Below are 24,260 nucleotides of genomic sequence, written 5' to 3' on the forward strand. Positions count from 1 at the left end.
ATAGTATAAATAATAATACTAATAGTAGTAATAATAATAGGTAGTAACAATAATAAAATACTTTTTCAGTAATCCATATCAACATATCCAAAGTCTAAATTTTGAAGGTCAAAGTTAAGCATTAATTACACACCATTAACGTGGCTGGTGAATTGTTTTGATATAAATAATCCATGTTTTTCTTTTTTCATCCCACAAATGAATCCCTAAAGCGCCAAATGCTTTAGTCTGAAATAAAACTCTTATCCAGGTATTTACATTTTCCTAGACATATAAACAGCAAATGGTTTGTACAGGCTATTTACATCCTGCCTGGTATATATGTGTCTCAGCCTAGAATGTTTAAACTGCATTGGAAACTATGCAGAATTCAGATTCTGTGCATGTGCATCTACTTTTACATATTACATACACATGGAATATATGCATATGTAAATTCCCTAATATTTTGTAAGCTCCCAAGAGCAGGTCCCTCTTCCCATTATTTATGCCTTAATCTGTTTCAATGCCATTATCAAATTTATATTGTCAATCTTAATGTTATCAACCTATTATAAAATAGCTAGGGGATCTTTTGGACACTATAAATTAATTTACCATACATAAATAAATACAGATTTATAAATGCAGAGATATGATTCATGGCACCAGCTCTGCTCATATATAATGAGCTATAAATTAGAGCAGTGTGATTCTGCTCAAGCAGCCGTGTGTCTTCACCTAAACTGTCACCTATAAATCAACACTCTTAGTATATGTGACATCTTATGAACACCCCCAAGGAACTTGTGATTTACTGCAAGACTATTACCAAGAAAATGCATAAATCACAGAGAAACCTATGCACGTGTATATGTAGCTAGCTAGATAGCTAGATAGAGACAGACTCCATTGATGTTTGTGTGTTTGTTTTAAGAATTCCCCAGAGTTATTTTTTTACTAAACATAGTAAAGAAGTGATCGCCAAAAAAAATCAAATAACTCTTTACGATTTCTTGGGCTGTACATGATCCCAGGGCAGACAGTGAAGGGGTTAAGAGAACGCGAAGCTTCATTCAGAAGATCAAACAGAGCATCCAAAAAATCATATTAACTCCTTAGCTACTAAATGCTGAGTCTTTGGCAAGGGGATAGTAAATAGCTGAAAGCCATTGAACAAGAATTGAGTGGAACCCTCTCAATTTCATGTAGTCAGATATTCCCTTCTTGAACACAGGTGCTTAAATGTCTACTTTTGTGTCATCCCTGTTAGTGTTTTAAAGACTGGATGTGAATGCGCTTGTTCTGCTATTACATGATTAGAGCATCATTAAAGACAAGGAGGTTGAGTTATTCACCTGCATCCAGACGGAAGAGGCGCTAGAGACGAATGGGAAACAAGAGCCTCATTGACTATCTAGGGAGAGCATTGAACGCCCGTGGATAATGCCCACTCCTTCTCCATCTCCCGAGCAGCGTGCCCTACATCTATCCCAAACAGACTCTTCCACGAGATAAATCGCTAGCTGAAAATGTTAAAGCAGCCGATCTATGCTGTGGATTCGGTGTTATGTTTAGCGCTCGGTCAATTTATAGAAGCAAAAAAAATGTACTGAGTGCCAGACATGGTGGTTGGTCCATTAAGACTCTCTTAAGAAATCCTATGCTGAGTTTATAGGGTAAGAGGAAAAAGGAGCCAGGACTGCATGCTGTGATGGGAACAGTATAAATAATCAGCGACCGCCGAGGTCTGATTCCAGCGACATAGACCGATCTGAAGACAAGTGAATGTTTTCACCTTGTGACTTGAGAAGTAAGTGGCTCCTTTTATAAGATGGACTCATAGACTGGACAATTATGCACAGGTTTGGGGTTAATAATTATCGGTGTGCGGGGGTCCTGTCCCTGATTGCAGGGAGATATATGTATTGAGAAACAATATATATTTAAAGAAGAACATAGGTGGTATAGTTTAAAGGATGATGCGCGGTACTTATGTAGGTGTGTTTATTTACTATTGTCGCCTAAATGGACAAGTGATTTGTCTGATCACTAAACGGTTCAGGGTCGATTCATCTCACACAACCACACACAAGTTAAGATCTTTAGAGAACAATGTTCCTCTGGTTTTGTTTTCTGCACTACAGCAGAATGTATAGATCAAAAATTTACTTGTCACAAATATTTAGTGTCAATTACCCTGTACTTGTCCCTGAATTCACAGCTTATTTATTTATTTGCATCTTGTATATGCATAATTGCCTCCAATAGCCAATTGAACATAGGAATTTCCCTTCAATTAATAGAAGTCATAACAAAGCTGTAATGAATTTAAAAAATATCACCGTGTTTCCTTTTATTGGATAATGTATATGGTTATTGTTTTACACCAAAGACTGACATAATTAAAAATAAATAAATAATAAAACTAATAGTAATAGTGTCTCAAGAATATCAACTTTTTCTTTTTTGCAGCTGTAAATATATATAAATATATATGTAGTGCTTATGAGTGAGTAGAGAGGTATTGAGCCCATTTCTATAGGAGCTAGATGACTGGAAATTTAATGTGGTGTATTCTACCCCATTCTGCCCCTCTCCCCTCATAAATGTGACACACTAATACACTAGCTAAGTAGAGTTAAACTAATATATATATATATATATATATATATATATATATATATATATATATATATATATATATATGTATATGTTTTACCTACTCCGCAGAATATATTATTAGTGCAACAAATCTATTGAAAATATTAAACCTTATTAAGTAGATACTTTGTGGTCAAGCAATCACTGGCCGCAATGTTCTCTGTAATAATACAAGTAACAGCACATATAGGTGTTTTTACTCCTATTTATAAATTAAAAAATAAGAATTACATTGAGAAAAGCCGATGACTGCAACAAATAAATAATCTCATCTGTTAATATGAAGACTGGGTGATAGTCACGGTATCTTCATTGGGTTTGAGAAGGAAATTTGCGTAGTGTTTAGGATCTCATTACTAGAGAATTATGATGACTTTTTACAGCAGACTTGGTCCCACTTTTTTTCTGTGCCCTTTAAATTGAAGATGCACCAAAGATCCCTAGTGACATTATATAATATATACATTATGTACTAGATGTCTGTCCAGCTGTGGCCTATTCCTCGTATATCTACATTTATAGGCTTCTATACACCCCAATCTTTCATGAACCCTTCGGGCCTCCCTGTACAGGTCTAGAAGGGTTAATCTCGCACTCCATGCCCCAAACAGAATATTCACGTTTGATTAAAAAGCTGCAAAAAATATATTTCGTGTTTCTTTAGTTGCAGCATTATGAAGTCATATCGTTTGATCTGACTTGGGTTTCCTGCCCTGGCTATTCGTTTTAGTATAAAGGCAACAGGAAAAAATAACAAAGACACAAAGGTGGGTGTTGACAAATCCAACGGTGATAAATGACATGCCCTTTAACCCCTCTGAGACCGTGAAGTGGGGCTGATGTCCGTTTGTTAGAGATACCCAGGTCGGAGGTAGGATGGGTGCGCTGAAATGGCATAGAAGGAGTACTTGCGTTATGCCAACATAGGCTGTGGCGACGACTGCGGGGTGTCCTGCCCTTTAATAGGTTTTCCCAAGTGGAGGGTCAATTAGCAGTTCATTATATAGCAAGAACATGAATAATCCAAGATGGGGCAGGGGAGAAGAATGTGGAAACCTGGGTACAAATGTACTAAATAGAGCAGAACGAGTGGGTGAGAGAAATACAGGGCATACTATATATACATTTTATAATATATTATAAAGGCTATGCATGCACGAATGTATTACCATATATATTACAGAGCAAGAGTTCTTTTTTTCTCCTATAAGTACACCTATGTGGCTTTAGCAAGACCCCTGGTTTGGGCTGAATATTGACGTGAATTCCAGGTCACTATGATCGCCAACCTACCTCTATCTCTACCTGACTATCACTGCCCAGCCTGTCTGGATACGGAAAGGAGCAACTAAATGTCTGACTTCTACTATAAACACATGTTTTCAGTGCTGGATATTGTAACTACCAGAACCCAAAATATTTATGACAATTAAAGATACAAGTTTGAATTTTATTGCCATGACGGATGCTTGTTAGTGCGCCGCGTCGAAGGGGTTAACCTCGCTGATTTGGCACGGGTATGATTTATAGCATTCTGTCCCCGCAACAAGTGTAAATCCCAGCGGAAAGTGGTCCCGGGACCTGATCCGCACCGAGGGAATTACTAAACATGGTAAACTTACGGGCGCTTATATCGATCCCGTTGGTAATTCGAGATTTAACCCAATATCTCTCAGGATGGACACTAAAGCCAGACAAATACATAACTCACACCCCTCAGGGGGTGAAATAGCCGTAAACTGTGAGAAGTTGTAGGGAAACGAACTCATGTATGTATGAACTGGGGAAATTCTGGAGGACCCAGAAATGAAAACATGTCACATATATATCTATATATATGTATATAGAAATATATATATCAATATCTATATATAGATATATATGTATATCTATATATATGTATAGACATATATACACACACACATATATATATGTATAATTATACACACATATATATATATATATATATATATATATATATATATATATATAATGTGACATGTTTTTATGTCTTCTGTGTCCTATACACTGTTCTAGATGTACCCCGCTGCTCCAGAATTGCCCCAGCTCTGCCTTAATAATGTCTCTCTCTCTCTCTCTCTCTCTCTCTCTATATATATATATATATATATATATATATATATATATATATATAGATATATAGATATATATAGATATATAGATATATATATAGATATATATATATATATACATTCTATCAACATTCTGATTGGTTAGATATGGCACGCAGGTTTTAAATAATAAGCTTGTTTTTCCTAACTGAAAACACCCCACACCCACCCGATATTGGATGTTTGGATGATGTGGAAATTGAATTTATTTAGTAACTCATCCGATCCGAACTCCGTTAATGCGATAATTTGAAGCGAAGGCCGCGCTGTGTACAGTTACTAGAACCGCATGATCTCCGGGAAACTATTCAGATACTCCAATTATTAACTAGTTACGTTTAATATATATATATATATCGAGAGAGAGAGAGATTAGATTAGATTAGCGCATGAATTAGATCTTTATGGTTTTTTATCATGTGTTTAATTAGTTAGTTCTGCAGCTCTATTTGACATATTACATTAGGTAATAAATAGTGAATTAATTCTCTGCCTAAACGTCACCTGGACCATTTAGTTGATAAACGATTAAAAGGAGTGGTGGGAGTGGGGAGACGCCATAAAAATAAAAAATAATGTCCTAAAATTACATGGGCAATGACTACATAAATGTTATCATGCTCACTTATCCCACCTATCTATCTATCTATCTATCTATCTATCTATCTATCTATCTATCTATCTATCTATCTATCTATCTATCTATCTGCGTCTATATATCATCTATTAATCTATCATTATAATATATTTATCAAACTACATCTATTTATTATCTATATTCCCACCTCTGTTCCCATATTATATATATACACCCATCACTCTATCTATTGATATCAATCTGTCTATATCTATCCATCTATCTATCTATCTATCTATCTATCTATCTATCCATCGATATCTATCTATCTATCTCTCCATCTATCCATCGATATGTTGGATAAACCTGTCCTGCAGACCCCCGGACATCCTGGGCTGTGACATTCGGAGTATTTTCCAGTTGGCACTGGTGCTTATGATTGACAGCGGTCTATTTAAATCATCCATCCCGCAGAACGTGCAGTAACATCAGGCTGCCCCGGGAGGCGGGGAGCTCCGTGCCCTGACACTCCGTGACATCACCCAGCTACTGCCTGCAGGAGGGAGCCTGGGGACATAGGGCCGCTGGAGAGACCCTGGTAAATCACAGGGATAGATCGGGACAAACCTCACAGATTTAACTGAGCTGGTGTCTGTCTGTCTGTCTGTCTGTCTGCAGAGGTCAAGGGCAGAGGAGTACTATAACTAGTCTCATTAATGGAGTTCATCTCTAACCTGCTCTCCTCTTGTGTGGCTTAGAGGGGGTTCTCTGCCCTTGGCTGATTAGCTTCCTCTCCCCTGAATGGAGCGATATTAGAGGAAGAGGGGGGCTGGAAGAGCTGCTGCTGCCTTTGCTTCCTTATGGAAGAGAGCTTCCCTCTGTCCCCCAAAGCCAGTGCTTTCAGTATCGCCTCTCTGATTTCAGCCTCAGATCCAGCGGACACAGAGGAGCAGAGCGCTGCCCTGGACAAGCTCACCAGATTCCAGCCTCACCCCATGAGAATGCACTTCAGTGCAGTTACCAGGGACATGGAGGGTAAGTGTCCTCATCAGCACCCTGCGGTGTCCCTGTCACTAATCACAACACCCAGCACCTATCTCTCACCAGCCCAACGTGTTCTTGGCATCGTTCAAAAAAGTGTCTCTTTAGTCACTTCAAAGTGCCACAGGGTGCCTGTGCCAACACTCCAAGCACTTCTATTGCCACCTAAAAGGCAGCAGGACATCCCTCTGCGGGTTCCTCGCATTGACATTACAATTATTTTCTAAAAACAGATGGAAACAAACCCAGACCCTTAAAATAAATCTAAGAACATGTAGTAAGACCTTGTAGAGTGTCCATACCCTGCTGTCACCTTCCACATGGGCTTCAGAAAAGAAAAAAAAAAACCAAGATAACAAAATAATTAAAGTACATCTTTATTCTAACTCATGGAGACAATAATCGCAGATAAAACATACACGGAACACCCAGTAAACCCTATACAATTAATGGTGACTCCAAAATCCACTAATAACCCCAAGAAAAATAATTAAATATTTCAAATCATTATGACACATAGAATCAGAGTAATGGGTCGCCTATTATTCTGTACACAATTAAAACAAAATTATAACTTTATGTTGGGATGCATATTGCCATTTTAAAGATTCGGCTCTATATCTATGTGTAAAGGCAGAGTTTCTTACATGTCAGGTAAAGAGGACAGAAGACACGAACACGTGATGTAACACCTATTCTGTTTAAGGAATCATGAATGTATTTTACATGTGCCGGTATATAACGCGAATGCTACTTTTATATAGCATCACAGCAAAAAAATACTTCATACTTTTTAACACTATTTTTAATAACATTAAAATATTTTAAAAAAAATTATAATACAACATTAATTAAATACTGACAATGTGACTTTATTTTTATATTACAAAGGCTTATATCAAAAATATACAATTTATTTTAAACAGGAGATAAATGTGTGTTTTTCACACTCGATCTGGTTTTCGCAAATAGCGAGTTGTTAAAAATCTAAATAGCGATTTATTAAAAAAGATCTTTATTTTACCTATCACCCACTTCGCAAATAAAACGTATAGTGTATTCGAATAAAGCGATCGACAAACACTGATTTGACTTATAAATAGTACAAACAACATGACTTTATTTAGGAATATTTTTTTTTTAAATTGTAATAAATAAATGCAATTGGCATAGATTCCTTAGTTGAAAAATGATATATAACAAGTGATAGACTCCCTAACCTATGACGAACCTTTAATAGTCCCCATATACAAAGTTAATGGCACCCAGTGTGTTCAAGATCTTCTTTTTCAAATGTTATATATGGGACAATAAAGAATAGAAGAAATGAACCCCTTTAGTGTCAGAAAAAAGGGCAATCATTTTGTTACCAGTGAAAACAAGGACTAAACTGTATTACTTGGGGTTACAGAAACCTACCTAAATACAGACCATCCCAGCAGCCTTCTTATTTCCAATGCATTTAATCCAGTCATTATCTGCAATAGGCTGCTTATGAATATAGCTTACAATATGCATCCAGGGAGGGCATGAGGACAAGCCCAAGGTATGAGCCCCTCCAGACCCTCAGCATTAAGAGGCAGGGAGGGTATGTAGGGAGCGTTATTCCACCCCATTGGTGACTCTTGTTTGCTTTTAGTTGGAGAAAAAAAATGCCCTATTTGTTTTGTTGTGGATGGAGGTCCCTACAAGTGTGTATGTCTATTGTTTTAACAATAGGAAGGGGAGGGCAGAAGTGAGAGAGAGGAGGGGGTATTCAGAGGTTGACGCCTTATATAACTGCAGTGAAAAGTGGGTGTCATGAAGAGGAAACTGTTAAGAAGAGGCACTTCTGTGTCAATCATCCCATTAGGGTCCCACAGGCGAGGAAAAGGGCGCATTACCTGCAGGTTCCACCGTTTGCTTATCTAAATAGAAATAGGAACCGGTTTTGTGGCGAGAGGGGAGGCCCTGCCTGTCTGTGCAAGGAAAGGAGATAAGACACTCACTCTCAGCACTGTAGCCAAGGGCTTTTCCGCAGAACTGCAGCTCGCGCAGGGAGCAGGATCTCTGGACTGCGAGAACTTGGCCCGCAGAGCCCCGGCTGGACAGAGCGAGACAGGACCCTTTACAACCAGAGAGCAGGCATTGCTTGCAACCCGGGAATGCTGCCCGCGTCTTCTTCATTTCAGATCATTCTGGGACATTAGCGGCTCAAGGCATAAAGATCCTCCTCTGTGTGACTTACTGGGCAGAGCAAACACAAGGAAGGGGCAGCAAGGAACCTTCTGCATCCCCCAATACCTTTCCCAAGTGCACAGACTACTTTTAGGAGGGGTAGGGTGGGCTTAGAGAAGCTGCACCAGTGCTTGGATATCCCAGAGGCCGACCTTGCTTGAAACCCCACTCTGCTTTCTGTTGCCCTTTCCTATTATTATTTTTTATTTGTGTTTTTTTGTGTTTTTGGAATGATTTCAGCAATTTCCAGCCCCTGGCTCACCCAGCTGTCCCATTTTTGCGATGTTGCAGCTTTCACGGCCAACAGTTTGAGCAGCCTGAATGCTTCAGGGGGCTACCATCTCTCCCCTTCACCTGGGGACCCTTACAGCCAGCACGAAGCTCACTACGAGCCCTGCTCGGCAGCCCAGCACTCGTACAGCTTTGGCCCTGGTTCCAGCCATGCCTGCCCGGAGACTGAGAACGGAGCTTCTTCCTCCAGCTGTTCCTCCTCTTCCACCCCAGGAAGCAACAGCAACAACAGCACTAACAAGGCACCAGTGAAGAAGAACCCCAAGGTGGCCAACATTACAGTCCAGCTGGAGATGAAGGCTCTTTGGGATGAGTTCAACCAGCTGGGCACGGAGATGATAGTCACCAAAGCTGGAAGGTAAGAACTTTCTTAAAATATGGCTTTGTTTGTTATATTACAATTGAAAGCGTCCTCTTACTTCCATGTTTGCTGAAGTCCTCCTCTTCAGTTGAACCTGTTGCTTCTCTGATCACATACCAAACCCTGCAAGCCTGCCAGAGATCTACTCAAAACCAAATACTGTCCATGGCTAGGGTGGGGGTAACAGGTCTGTCCAACCAACAAGGCTGCTGGGAATGGAAAATATGATTTCATAGTGGAGATATTTCTTGGTTTAATTGTATTAATTCGCATACAGGATGTGAAAAGGAAATAACCCACATAAAGCTCAATTTTTTCTCGATTTCATATTCTAGCAGGACAAATTGCACCAGCTGCTTGTCTTTTTCAAACCACCCCAACATTATATTAAGTGAAGAAAGGAAGGTTTAGTCCTTCTATTTCCTTGTATTTCTAAACATACTGACACTGGGATACACATCTATATAAGACCCGTATTTTCAGACATTTCTTTTCTGGTTTGAGTCTAGAATAAACAGTTCTGGAACATTATAGCATTAGGCGTTAAACAATGCGATTTTAGAAGCAGATTCCTTGTGAAAACGCTGATCCGAAGTTATATATTCCTTAATACCCCTGCCTTTATTTCTTGAAAATCCTTTTCAGCGTACTGTCACCACACACCCTAGCCGTGATTCTTTGCATAAAGACCCCTAGGATTATTGCAAAAATACGCAGATTTCTATACTGAAAAGGACTAGGCGTGTAAATACTGAATCCAGAAGGGAGTTGGGACAGACTAATCTGGAGCTAACACTTTACCGAGTCACTTTACCGAGTCAGGATCAGTCCACAGCGAGCCTGCTTAATGACTGCTACCCACTCAGCTACATTCACAACATAAATGACTTAACATATTATATTATTATTATTAGGAAAATGTAAAATTCACCTTAGTTATCTTTTATCTGGAATTAAAAACTAATAGAATATATGTTGGGTATTTATTCACGTATAGGGAAATCATCAACGTTTGTATAATACAGGCCTTTAAATGTATATATGTAAATGTATATATATATATATATAAAAGAGTAACAATTTTTGGTATTCTTGTAAAATGTGTCCTATTTATTTTTTTAAAATGTTGCTTTACAATTTTATTAAGTTTCACTTCTGGTACCATTCTGATCGATTGATTAAAATAAGCGATGTTCTTTTGTATAATTGGCTACAAATTAAAATAATGCAAGTAATACACAAAATCTAAGGTGCATAACTTCATTACCCTGTGGGACATGTTAGACACTAATTTTATACAGTATAACATAATAAAAATACCATCCTATATATATATATATATATATATATATATATATATATATATATATATATATATATATATATAAACTATACTTTTTATCAGAGACCATTGTATAATTGTTTACAAAGAGCACCCATTAATTTATGGTTTCCATCATTTTAAAATATTAGTATAGCACAAATTGTCAAACTTACTTCATGAAGGCCTGACAATTGAGATCTCTGTTGTATTAGTCTAGTACAGCTCCCATACATAATATTGTATCTCATAAAATCATATCTATCCCAACCTCAACTAACAGATTGATTCTAGGGACTGTGCAATAAACAATGTATAAACCCTAGCCACAAACACAGCTTCAGATTTACTAAAAACAGGTATCAGAAATCACTGTAAGCCCAGTGTAATAATTTTTGGATCCTCATATGTGTGTATTAGAGGCACTGACCCCATGTAGAGCAAAGGTAGCCTGGGTATTTATAGTATCAGTTCTTTGGTGCTGGTAGCCTTGTCTTTAGCTGATGCATCAAAAATTGTGGATTTAGTAAATATGCTAACTTTATTGGCTAGCTGAAGTGTAATAGATTGCAAGATTTCAAGACAATCTAGGTCTCTTCTTCAGGCATCACTTTTTCCGTACCTGGCCTTGTGCATGGGGTCCCAAATTAAATACAGACCCTTGCTTTGGGTTTGACCTGTGCTTCTTTTGGAAACCCCTGTCTCTCCTGGCAGTGTATTCGGTTAATTCGTGTTTGCTCTCATTTCCCCCTCAAAGCACAGAGTCAATATTATTCCAAGTTACTGAATCCAATTACTTCACAACAGGTGACTGAATAGAATAAAGCATTAAAAGCAACTGGGGGGCACGTTTTATTTGGATTAGAAATACTTCTGGGTAAAAAAAATGCATATAGCTGATTGATAAATATGTGAAAATGTAACTAATGTTTATGACCAGTTTTGGTGATACAGTTTATATTTTATGACTGTGTAGAACAATTCCTATATGTATTCGGTGCAATTAATTTGGCCTGCTAATTAAAAAAATCTTACATTTTAATCCATTTAAACAGCTATAGATGTGTTAAGTAGAAATCGTAAATGCAGTGAGCTAAGTGGGATTATTTGAAAGATAATTAGTGCGATGAGTACACCGAAAAACGGTTAATTCGTTTTTAATCGAATTACAGTGATAAATGTCCCGATAAAATCTTCTTTGCCTTTTGGGTTGATGGATTTCGGCATCCATGTGATTGATCAAATTGACTTTTTAGCGGTCACTTTACCTTGTTTGCTAAGTCTTTATTTAAATACCTGCGGGAGGTGTTTGCTAGAAAATCATGGGAAATCAGTAATTAATCACGGTTATTCAGCACTATAATCATTTTGTAAAATGAAATGGAACTAAAAATTAAAGCATTTGGAAGTAAATCGCAAAACTTATGTCAATTAAAAATATATTTTCATTTTATATATATATATATATATATATATATATAGTCTCAAAATAACATAAATTGCATCTGGAATTTGGGATATAATTTTGGACTGTATAATAGAGAATCATTTAAAAATACATATATTTTTAATAATATAATATAATACATATATATTAAAAAGTACTTAAATATATATCAGTACTGGTGTAGAGTACAAAAAAATGCATTAAAAAATAATTAAGAATATTTTCACATCTAAAAGGGGGAAAATCACAAAAGGCCAGCATCACAATAATCTAGAGTTCATTTGCACTTATTGTTAATTAATTATAATTAAGTTAATTAATTAACTCAAAATTAATTTGCGCAAAATTCAGAAGTAATAGGCATTTATGCTCTATTACGGGAGGAACAAAGCAACTTAAGTAATATAGAACACGAGCATTGCTTTAACGGCAGTAACAGTTGTCTAGACAATTATTTGAGATGTATATTTATTATATTTATGTAAATAGTAATTGGTAAAGCTGGTTGGTGTGTTTTCAATTCAAAAGCTATTTTCTGTACCTTTAATGATTTCCTTTACCTGTATTGGGTTTATACAGCAGGTAGATAGATAATTTATTATATAGTGATTTTCCATTGTAGAGAAATTAAACAGGGTATAATTTGAGAAAGCTGTTTAATTATTCACGCCAGAACTAGATCAACATCAACGACCTCTCCAGTTACAAACTGCATATTCTTTTTTAGCAAATCCAGAGGGACTGGAAAAAGATTGGTTAGAGAGGATCCATGGCTTTGTTTGTGGATAGTGTGAAAGGAATTTAAGAAATGACATCTTGTTACTTTCAGACTCCACTGAAACTTGCTTAAAGAGTAAATTAGTTAAAAGCACTTTTCAGAAATTGAACTGGCCATGAAAATATCTACCCCATGCAGCAAGTCTGTGTTTAACCTGTCCTTCTCTGCATTGTTAAAGTGACAATACAACCATGGCTCTGCAATCAATAACACAACCCTCACACCCACACCTCACTCATAATTTAGCCAGGATAAAGGAAAAATTGGCAACTTAAAGTGGCCTTAGAGCTTCTCTGCATTCCTGTTAGGGATTCACTTAGTTAATTATCTAGTCTACATTTCAGGGGCACTATAAATTAGCCACCACTCATTTTTATTTCTGCCAATTAACTAGAAATACAAATTTCAGCAGCACATAGAAATATAAATACAAAAGTAGTTGTCTCGGTAGGTCCAGGCAAACCATAAATTGTGGGTTCTTCTACGGCGATTGTGGCCATTCATATAGTGAGGGTGTGTAAAGATTAATTTCTCACCCTGAAATGTTATTATATATAAATGTTATATATAATATATATTTAATTTAAGGTGAGAACATTTAAACGTTTCAGTCCCTACAATGTAAATGACTTGGTTGATCCTCAGAGCAGTACACCAGTGTAAGCGAAGCAGAGAACAAATAAAAACAAGAATTTTTGATTTTCCATAACAACACTACTGTTATCAGTAAAGAGAAAAAATCAATGTAGCCTGGAGTTAGTCTCTTCCCTATTCAAAACCTTTGAAACTGATACCACAATAATCGTGCAATCAAAAAGCTTTTCATTAACAGTCATCAATCTAAGGGAATGTCACTTAAATTCCTCAGCTGACAGAAAGAAATGTGCCTTTAAAAAATAGTGTATTTTCTATTGTTGCGTGATTCGTATTCGTAAATTAGATTTTTTTTATCATGTGTATCTATAAGGGACCGGTGTTCCCTTAGCTGATCAGTTTGGCTTCTCTCTTTCCAGGCGTATGTTCCCCACCTTCCAGGTTAAGATATTTGGGATGGATCCCATGGCTGATTACATGTTATTAATGGACTTTGTGCCAGTGGACGATAAACGGTATCGGTAAGTCAAATAAACTATGAAAACTTGGGGAAACATTTTTTACAAAGTAAATATTTATATATATATGTATATATATCTATATCTATATCTATATCTATATATATGTATATTTATATATATATATATATATATATAGATAGATAGATAGATATAGATATAGATATAGATATAGATACATATATATATATATTGGGTTATCAGAATTACAAATGTATATTTTTTGTTTTTTTGTCCTATACACTCCGGGTTGAGCTCAGTGCCATAAAAATGACTAAAATGTATGTTTCCGCAGCTGGAAAGAATGCGATCCTTCAGTGTATAATATATCTTCTGATTCTGGCAATTGCCTTCTATTAGAACCTCTTGTACGTCAGAGTACACATTTAGGTTATATACAAGGGGAGTTAAGAAATGTACATTCATGTTTATTATCGGCAACTTGCTGTATGCCTTCTTAGCAAGATATTAATCTAACAAAACAATGTCCAGAATATCTGTACAAGCACTTAGGGAAGTCCAAACAACATGTATAGATCAAAAATAACGAAATAAATCATACTAACGGCTAAGGAATTCAGATGGCGTTCAGACGGTTCAATATGTACAATAACATTCTATTCAATTGTATTAAATAGTTTAATATTAAAATCAGAGGATATATTTAGATGCAAATCTATAGGTGCAGTTGCATAGCTATTTTTAATTGTATTTATTAAAGGCAAAAAGTTTTGGATTTTTTTTAGACATATAATTTCATTTCTTTGACCAAAAATTAATTCGTATAGTTGCATCATTATGTAAGTAGAAAATATGCAGGGCATAATTATGATATATCAGTACAAATATTAATAGCAATGCAATTACTCAATCATATTTCAGTGATGGGGCAGTGAAACTTAATTGGAAAACATATAATTGGGGTTCCAATAGATTGTAAGCTTACAAGAACAGGGTCCTCTTCTTCTTAGGTAACGGTGTGTTTTAAAGTCCTTTAATGTCATTATCATTTTAAATTGTCTGTGTTTAATATTTTCACTGCCCCTATTATAACAGCGCTACGGTATCTGCCGACGCAATATAAATAAATGTAATGCTGTCGGAGTCGAGCATTCAGGGTCCACTGTGTGTGTATTTTTTCAGCCAAATGTATATTTTACAATGTAGATAATTTGTGGGAAGCCGTCTGCCGTGTGAAAACGTTAAGACATCACCATGGCAAGGGTTAAGGGGCATTAAAGCAGTTTTTGGTGGAATATGACAAAATTAAACGGGGAATATTAATAAATAACAGTTATTTCCAATACACTAATGAGTGGATAGGACAAAGTTGTGTGTGACCCTGGGGTATTAAGCGTGTGGGTTTAACCCCTTATATTAGGTTATTTAGAGCAGAGACCTGGTATATCTTTCGTTTTAATTTATATGAAAATCTAAAGTATTTAATCTTCCTTGTAAATGTTCTGCCCTAAAAATATAATTACATGAGGCAACGAGTTCTTATGTATTGCTTGATTTGTTTTAAAATAAATTACATTGATATAGACATAGATGCATTTTCCATTCATTTAGAATTTTGTTTATTAACTTTAAAAAAAAGAATCACCCAACATAATAATAGCACAGATAAAACCCCATGACCCTAGTTTTTCAGATTGCAAATATAAAAAAGCAATTGATAGATTTTGATTTTGGAGAACAAATGGACAGTTTATAAAATCTATACAGGTGAGAATTGTCAGAATATATATCTGGTAATATTTATTGTATAGCTTTCATCCCATAGCTGAGAATAGATGCTGCTTGTGAATGCCATTTTTCGTAAAACTTGCACATTTTTGCAAATCATCACATTTTTTTTCTTATGCTATTTATATGATAATAAATATATTATAATAAAGATCCAATTTCTCCTTCGTTTAGTTATGCCTTCCATAGCTCCTCTTGGCTGGTGGCAGGCAAAGCTGACCCTGCTACCCCAGGGAGGGTCCATTACCACCCGGATTCTCCAGCCAAAGGTGCCCAGTGGATGAAGCAGATCGTGTCTTTTGACAAGCTGAAGCTGACCAACAATCTGCTGGACGACAATGGCCATGTGAGTGGAAAATGCCACAGCCTGACCCTGGCCTCAACAGCCATTTAGTTTAGCCTAGTTTAGAGAATACGGGCACCTGGGTTATTATGTATAGATTTAACCCAGTCAGTGCCAGAATGGTATATTGAAACCATCAAAAGATGTATGATTGCAATAAATATATCTGCCGCTGTTTAACCCTTTCAGTTCAAGAGTTTAGGTGTTCATTGGCACCGAGCTAGTTAATCGGAGAGCATTGTACCAGCCTAACCCTAGTATGAAAATGCCATATCTAACAACAATTTTGCAGCCTCAAGTTATATTATACCCCATTCTATAAGATATGGCCTCCTTTTAACACAATCTTAGATTCACATGTACCTTTCGCAAGGCTGCTGTTTATTATAAGGTGTATTAATTATTTAGATTTGTGGCATTCTGGTAGCTAAAGAGATAATTTGAAGCTTATGCTGGTACTAATCGTTCATATTATTGATTACTTTTAATGCTTTTTTCCCATATACTTATCTTTTTTCAATACAAGAATAAAGCCCTGATAACCTCTGGCCCTGGCTATCTCCATGGGCAGGGCTGGGAAGCCAAAGCATTCTTTCAGTGACTGAAGCCACTCATTGTGTTTTGTAGATCATCCTGAATTCAATGCACAGATACCAGCCCCGCTTCCACGTCGTGTACGTGGATCCAAGGAAGGACAGCGAGAAATACGCGGAGGAGAACTTTAAGACGTTTGTGTTCGAGGAAACCCGCTTCACTGCAGTCACTGCATATCAGAACCACAGGGTGAGTATTCTGGAGTGTATTAGCGAGACGAAATCACTCCAATACATCATTTATCTTACCCTTCTCAATGATGGATGATCGTCCGGAAAAGAAAAAAAATAACCCCCTAACATTAATGCATAGCAGCCAAACCTAGGAGCATGTGAATGGCGAAGCCAGGAGAAAGGAGAGTGGGTTTACAAATAAACAGCCTTTTCCTTTTACTGTTCTGATTTCCCTGTGATCAATATGCACGTCACATGCCACTTCATTAAGAATGGAAGCTTTAAGAAAAACATTAGTTCTAAACAGATATGGCCAGATACTATTACTAAGTAAACACAGAAGCAGAAAATACTTTACATTTAGGCAATTTAATATCAGTTCGAGACAAGATGCATTTAACAGATTCAGTACACGCACGAAAAAAAAAAATCACTAGTGTTTACATGTTTACATAACTCACCATTTAGAGAACATGTTAACCAAAGCCTGATGTTAATAATAATAAAATTAATAATTCTACTACTACTTCTAATAATTAAAATAATAATATAATTCTACTACTACTACTACAACTACTGCTACTATTACTACTAACAATAATAATAATAATAATAATCGCTACTCAGTAAGGCGAAAAATGAATGCCATGTCCAGGACTGTAAATTCTCCTTATTATTTTTTTTTTACTTAAGGTTAACATTTATTACGAATAATTATTGAAAAATCACTAGGTTACGTATGCATTTTACTCTGCATGTGTACAATAAAACGACTGACAAATTTATTATTTTTAAGTATAAAAATATATATTATTCTCATCTCTAAAAACTGTGGTATAAATAGTAATAATAATTATAATAATAATAATAATAGCGCCATCATATCCCACAGCGTTGTCTAATGCAGGTTTTTTTGCGAGGAAAACATGTAGAGCAAGAAAATATAAGGACGTTGTCTCAGAAACAGGACAGTCAAATTTAACCCTTTCACTGGAAGGCAATGGGTCAAATGTAGTGTCACACTGCAATAAATTACTGTCAGCTATGTTGGTGAAAGCATCAGGCAGGAAAGCGGCAGACTGATTTGTCATATTACAGATATTCAGGCTGGCCATTCTCAATATATCCCAAATACTGCATGGATTAATAATTTGGCAGATAATTAGTAATTATTCTGCCTCGTGCATATGCCAAGCCATAACACTCCAATTAAAGGGACTATCATCTGTGAAAGCCTTATCACTATTTCCTTAGAGCCACGTTTCTCTATTACAGCCTGGGGACGGGGCATTGGAGATAAAACTTGAGATACATTAATGAGAGATAATAAAATCTAGCCCAAGGTTTAGAAATGTCAGCACGTCAGATAGCGCAGAGAGGACATTGTTGAATTCTGTCCATCTGCTAAATCAATTGCCTTCCTAGTCCAGATAGCAAAGGCTAAGATTTGCTAGTGGAGGAACATCAGGAGCTAAATATTTGCAATTTCTAGTCAACCCCAGAGGGATCCTATAGCCTATGTAAACCCAATCCACTGAACTTCAGCCACTGTAGCTACCCCACTGTGAAATGTCAGTCAAATAGTGTTTGGACAAATCTGATTTTCTGTTTACCTAGATGTGCCTGGCCTGGTCAAAAATCCCTCAACAAAGGATATGCCAATCTCTGGTCATTTCCACCCATGCATTCCTTCAGAGAGCAGTTTAGCAGGAAACACACACACACACACACTTATATAATGCATCACACAATCACACGCATCACTCTTACTTAGCTAGGTTTTACAGGGGTTAAATGCCTTAAAGAAGAACCTTTATTAAAAATACAAACAGCAGGAAAATATAGTGGAATAAATTGAAGTTAAGTAATTAGAATTAAATGATTTCATTTAAATCCATGGCATAGCCTACAAGTATTCTCTGGAGTGAAATCTTTCCAAAGTAGTGAAGTGGATGGTGAGTCCTGAAGCAAGACCATAAACTTTGATTAATCCACATTTCATGATGGAAAGGAGTTTTTATGTGACTTGATTCAGAGAGTCTGTGCCTCTAATTAGGAAAGATTTCACAAGATAGGGAAGGGCTATAATGTTTCAAAGTCAAAGGGGCTGTCAAGGCTAGAAAGAGAATAACAACACACAAAAACTACATTCCTTCATGTGGGCCAAGATATCCCATCAATAGCTACAAAAATAACAGGCTAACATTTTTTGTGTGTGAACCTGGTAATTAGTAAAACTGTGTATATTACTGTGTATATTACTGTGTATATTAACCATTGATCTGTAACTGCCCTAAAAAAATGTATAAGCAGGCTTTTCCCCCAAACAGAGAGCTTTAGGGTTTAGCTTTATACCATGCTGTGGCTGCCATGTTCCTGATGACCTGAGACAGCTGCTCTTTCTCTCTCCCCCCCCTCTCACTGCCTCTCTTTCTCTCTCCTGGTTTCTATCAGTTTGACCTCTAAGTCTGAAACTGTCACTGAAGGGGGCTTAAAGTTTGTTTTTCAACCCATTCCGGAAAGTCACAATCACATGCTTTATCCGTGGATTTACTTAAATACAGAAAATGCACTGCCTTGTCCCAGATGAATGAAACAAATCCTCACATATGATGTATCCAGCGATTTATCTGAACTGCTATGCTGGTCACCCCTGCTTGTAATATGGTATATTGTTACAAGTGCATATTACACACCCACCCTTTCCCCAAGCAGTCTAATTGTGCTGTCTTCTAAAACCAAGTATTAGCAGAGCATGCTGACTACATTTTTCTACATATAGAGAAGAACCATATGTTCGAACTATGTGCCGTTTTAAACAGTTGGGTGATGCTATCTGCTACGAGCTCACATGTAAAACCGGTTTGCAATTCAGGATTTTAAGGGGACTGTTGTGCTGTTGTCACTATGGAACTGCTGGCAGTCCAGATAATTTGGGGTACAGTCACACTGAAGCAGGCTTAATGTGATGAGTTATATGCCTTATCAGTTAAAGTGTCACTAGGGGGAGTCCCATTTACCATCAAATATTAAAATAAAAAAACCTCTAAAACAGAGAAGATCCTCTTCTCCACAGCTGCTGCAGAACCTCTTAGAGAGCACCGTTTTAAATCACTTGCTATTGGCCACCGTAATCAGAACATATAGACTATCGTCCAGCTACATGCTGATCTTAAACGATCTCAATTCCTTGAAAGGACTGCAAAAAATTAACTTCAGTCCCCTAAATGATTGACAGAACTGTTCTTAAAGAGGTTCTGCAACAACATATTCCAACCCCCCCCCCAGCTGGTGGGCTAGAAACGTTACACCGTTCCATGCAAGAAATCGCTACAAGGGAGAGCAGCTGTTTTGTAACGGGGTCTTCCTAGGCTACATTCTATTGGGGGCATTAAGTAACCCTGCAGTCTGTTTAGGTTAATGTCTGTGTCAGTTTGCAACACCCCATCATTTATAGACTTTCCTGGATGTTACTCTATACACACAGCGATCAAATAACAGTGAAGGGGTTTGTTTAAAATCAGTTGCTTAAAACACCAAAAAAAAAAAAAGACAAATCAGCTATTTATTTATTTTTTATTTTTGTTTGTTAATTCTGTGATTGTTTGCTGTCCACAGATAACACAGCTTAAAATAGCAAGCAACCCATTCGCCAAAGGATTTCGAGACTGCGATCCAGAGGACTGGTGAGTTTAATCGGTCAAATCATTATTTTATTATCAGTAATGGCTATACAATAAGTGACTAGGGACCCAAGCAAAACTATCATCACTTATAATGTTGCAAAATGTACTACTGTGTATATAAAACCTGGAATTAAATTATTTATGTAACTAAGACCGGCATAACTATGTTACTGAAGCATAGTATTCAAAGGGATGATGGATATATTTAAATGATTAACAGTTATTATTAGTATTAGTGCAGCTAATAGGCAGATATTTATAGTAGGTAATTGGCTACACTGTGGCTTGCTTCTTACATTTACATGGGCTGGGAATAGACAAGTATAAAGAAGAAGCAATTTATAGTATGTATTATTAGCTCATTTTCTGCAAGGGCTTACCCAGCCACTGACAGCTAAGGGATTAAGTAAATTCAGTTTGTATTTGCATTGCTTCCAATGCATAAAATACAGCAACCAATTCTTTACAAATATCCCTTTTGCATTGCATGACCTTGGAGTTTGTGCTTGCAAGTGTCTGCTTGCCTGTGTCCTCAATTCAGTGTGTTTGCACAGGATATTAAAGAGTTTATAATCACAGTGCACTGAAATGTAAAATATAATGGCCTTCTTGTAATAATTAGTTGTAAAGTTTCTAGCAGCATATGCCATTGTGCATTGTTCAGGCTTATGATTATATCCAACAGTTCATGAAACTATAAATACAAAAATAATGTGTATTCCAATATGCCTCCTCCCATTCTACAATGATCAATTGAGTTGTGGGATTTGGAAATAATTGTTTTCCAGTCTTATTGAAAAGTTAAATGATCTCTTGGGTATATTAGTACAATAATGTCTTCAATTTGTTCAACTACATATATGCTAGAACATCAGCTCCATAAATCAAGTCAACTACTTAGAGGATTCAGTCTATAAAACTGCCTTAAATGTCCTGTCTCTGATAGCATCTTTGACTTCACTTGTCTTAAAACAGATAATACAGACACAATAACTAGAGAATGCCAAGACACTCATCAAATACCACATATGTTTTAATATGTTAGAAGAACACCCTCAAACCCTACATTTTGTGATAGTCATTCCCAGCTGACTTGGATTGTATATCTCTGATGCTCAGGCCCTTCTCAGTTCAATGTCCAGTCCACTAAGAGTCACGTTAACCACACCTGAATGCATGAACCAGTGTCTTTCCAGTTTGTGACTGGTTCCTATAAAGTTCTGCTGGAAACCCACCACTTTAGACTTTGTCCACCAAAACTCAGATGGATGTTTGTGCTATTTAGCTAATACTGAATTTGCTGGGCTATCCTTGTCAAGTTGTAAAGGGGTGAACCATAGTTTAGTTAACCTATTTCAATAGATTACACTTGGGGCTCAGTGACTAGACCCACATGTAGTGAAATACTATGTAACATCGAAATGAACTTTATCCCTGTAATCCTGCAGGCCCAGAAATCACAGACCAGGATCTCTTCCGCTTATGAGTGCTTTCGCAAGGTCCAGGAATCCTGTTTCATCTCCTCCACAGAATGGCAGTGAAAAAGGTCAGTAAAACAGCAAACATATCTCTTCGCTAAACATCTAAACACAGTACTGAGCCTCTATGAAGCTCATAAACTGCAGCTTTTGATCTAATGTGCAGTTTTCACGGTTTTTATAATTTATGATTCCAATTACTATTCAGAAAATGCTGAACGTCTGTTCTTGGATGTTAATGGATGAGCAGCAAACATTAAAAACAGTATTTTATCTTAAATATTCCCTTTGTCTTTAAAAGTGGCCGCATCCCCTCTAATGAGCCTTACAGGTTCTAGTTAAAATTCCTTTTAACTAAAAAGCCTTGGCAGAATATAATCTACATTTTAGTACTTTTAGTATGTTTGGTGAGTCCTATCGCACACAGTCCTTTCTTGCAACTAACAAGGGATAGTTCAAAACTGTCACACAAGGGAACTTTTTGAATGTATTTATTTTCACTCATGCAGAGTAAACAGTTGTAGAGACACTCAGGGGCCCATCCTCTATAGCACACTCGGGACCGGCCAAATCCATGTATAGTCTGTGTTTGTTTTGTGTTACACAACTTTAAGAAATTTCAAGCGTGTACTTACTTGTCAGTCATTTCATTCAGATTTCATCCCTATAAGAATGCCTTGCGGAGAATGCACAGGTTTAAGTTGTATACATTGATATGGATTGGAGGGTTTGAGGACATAGTTTTTTTTGTCCCCCATTCTCTTCACCCACCCCTTGTGCTCTAGAGTAAAGGAGAACAGTTTACTTTTGAGCTAGATTCCCTTTTATTGTTGCTAGCTTCTGTCTTAGAACCACTGGAAAGTCCTATGTTTATTTTACTAACAAAGTAAAAGGGGAGCTGACCCACCATATTCAAAACCGTAATCATAACAAAAGTAGATTTTCTTTTTTTCTTATTTTCTCAATCACTTTACATTCTTTCCATGTTGTCACTTTCTCACGGGATGTTGTATGTAATGGTTATCATAGCGATCAAGAAGTTATAACAGCCTGTAAAAGGAAATAATTGTAAATAGATCAAAATAGCTCTTGTGCATTTACCAAGGTTTGGGATAGTATAAATATGTAGATACCTTAAGGAAACAAAAAATCTGCTTCAATTCAAAACCCCATGGAAAAAAATTATTTTTTACCTAATGACCTGGCAGTTGCCATTGTATGTAGTTCTGGGATACAATGGCAACTTATGGTAATACTAATTTACCACTGGACTTCCATTAGTGAGAAGGTCCCTTAGTTTATTGGGCTAGAACAAATACAAATGTACATGTAAAAAAAACCTTGGGATTACACAAAAAATATATATTTTGAATTGTTTTATATTAATTCCAAAATTATGGTTAGAGTACCCATACATAAATATATAAATGCACACACACACTTGCTATCGTGATACAGATGAGAAAGAACGGAAAAGACAGACATGAACTCTATACACCAAATGTTTTCTTGGTTTATTGTAAGCAAACGTATTCTCCCCAACACTTCCTGATGCAGGCTACATGTAGATATGTCACATTCTTTAGGCGCTGGCATTTTAGAAATGATTGTCTTGTAAATCTAAGGACCAGTATGTGATTTTACAGCTGGTCTATGTTGTGACAGTTGAAGGTTAATTATGCTTTTTTTCTTTCAGATGGGGACGGAAGAAGAGAGTACGAGAGGGATACTAGTGGCACACCTCTGCATGGGGACGCAGCCCACCAACAGCTCATGTCCAGAGTTCTCAGCCCTTCCCTTCCTGTGCCAGGTGGACTTGTCCCTCTCAGCACTGGCAGACCAAGCCCTCCACATGAACTGCGTTTGGACCCCCATTCTCAGGGTTCAGAACCCCTCCATCACCACCCCTACAAATATCCAACAAGTTATGATCACTACTTAGGCGCAAAAACAAGACCGACCCCTTACCCTTTGCCGAGCATCAGAGGACATGGCTACCACCACCACCATATGAACCCAGCAGCCAACATGTACTCAGCAGCTGGTGCACCCAGTAGTTATGAGTACGGGCCAAGATAACACCTGAAAAAGACAAAACGACTTTGAAAAAATTGAAAGACTATTTAAGATTATTTGACAATGGATGTTTTATGCATGATTTTAATTATTCAGTAGTGTATGCTTTGGCTATTACATTACTGCTTAAATGAAAGTTACCCTTTCCAGCTTCTATTGTGATCTGTGAAAAACTTTCTTGCAACTAACAAGCAAGCTGGATCTTCCACTTAATCCTGCTGGGGCTGTTCAGATATGACAT

The 24,260-nt window shown here is 36.8% G+C and overlaps 1 protein-coding gene across 2 annotated transcripts; it reads left to right on the forward strand.

The window, feature by feature from the left end:
* Positions 1-1,564: 1,564 nt before the first annotated feature.
* On the forward strand, positions 1,565-24,040 carry TBX1 (T-box transcription factor 1). Of its 2 annotated transcripts, none has more exons than XM_053471142.1 (9): positions 1,565-1,792; positions 6,277-6,387; positions 8,851-9,259; positions 13,822-13,923; positions 15,844-16,015; positions 16,640-16,795; positions 20,398-20,465; positions 21,914-22,011; positions 23,640-24,040. In XM_053471142.1, the coding sequence occupies exons 1-9, from the start codon at positions 1,768-1,770 to the stop codon at positions 24,020-24,022; spliced, it is 1,524 nt and encodes a 507-aa protein (XP_053327117.1). In that variant the 5' UTR covers positions 1,565-1,767; the 3' UTR covers positions 24,023-24,040. The 2 variants fall into 2 exon arrangements, with proteins under 2 accessions (XP_053327117.1, XP_053327126.1); XM_053471151.1 differs by having other exon boundaries at positions 1,566-1,792; positions 8,902-9,259.
* Positions 24,041-24,260: the final 220 nt, after the last annotated feature.

This window comes from Spea bombifrons, chromosome 1 (assembly GCF_027358695.1).
Source record: "Spea bombifrons isolate aSpeBom1 chromosome 1, aSpeBom1.2.pri, whole genome shotgun sequence".
In the NCBI taxonomy this organism is placed as follows: Eukaryota; Metazoa; Chordata; class Amphibia; order Anura; family Pelobatidae; genus Spea; species Spea bombifrons.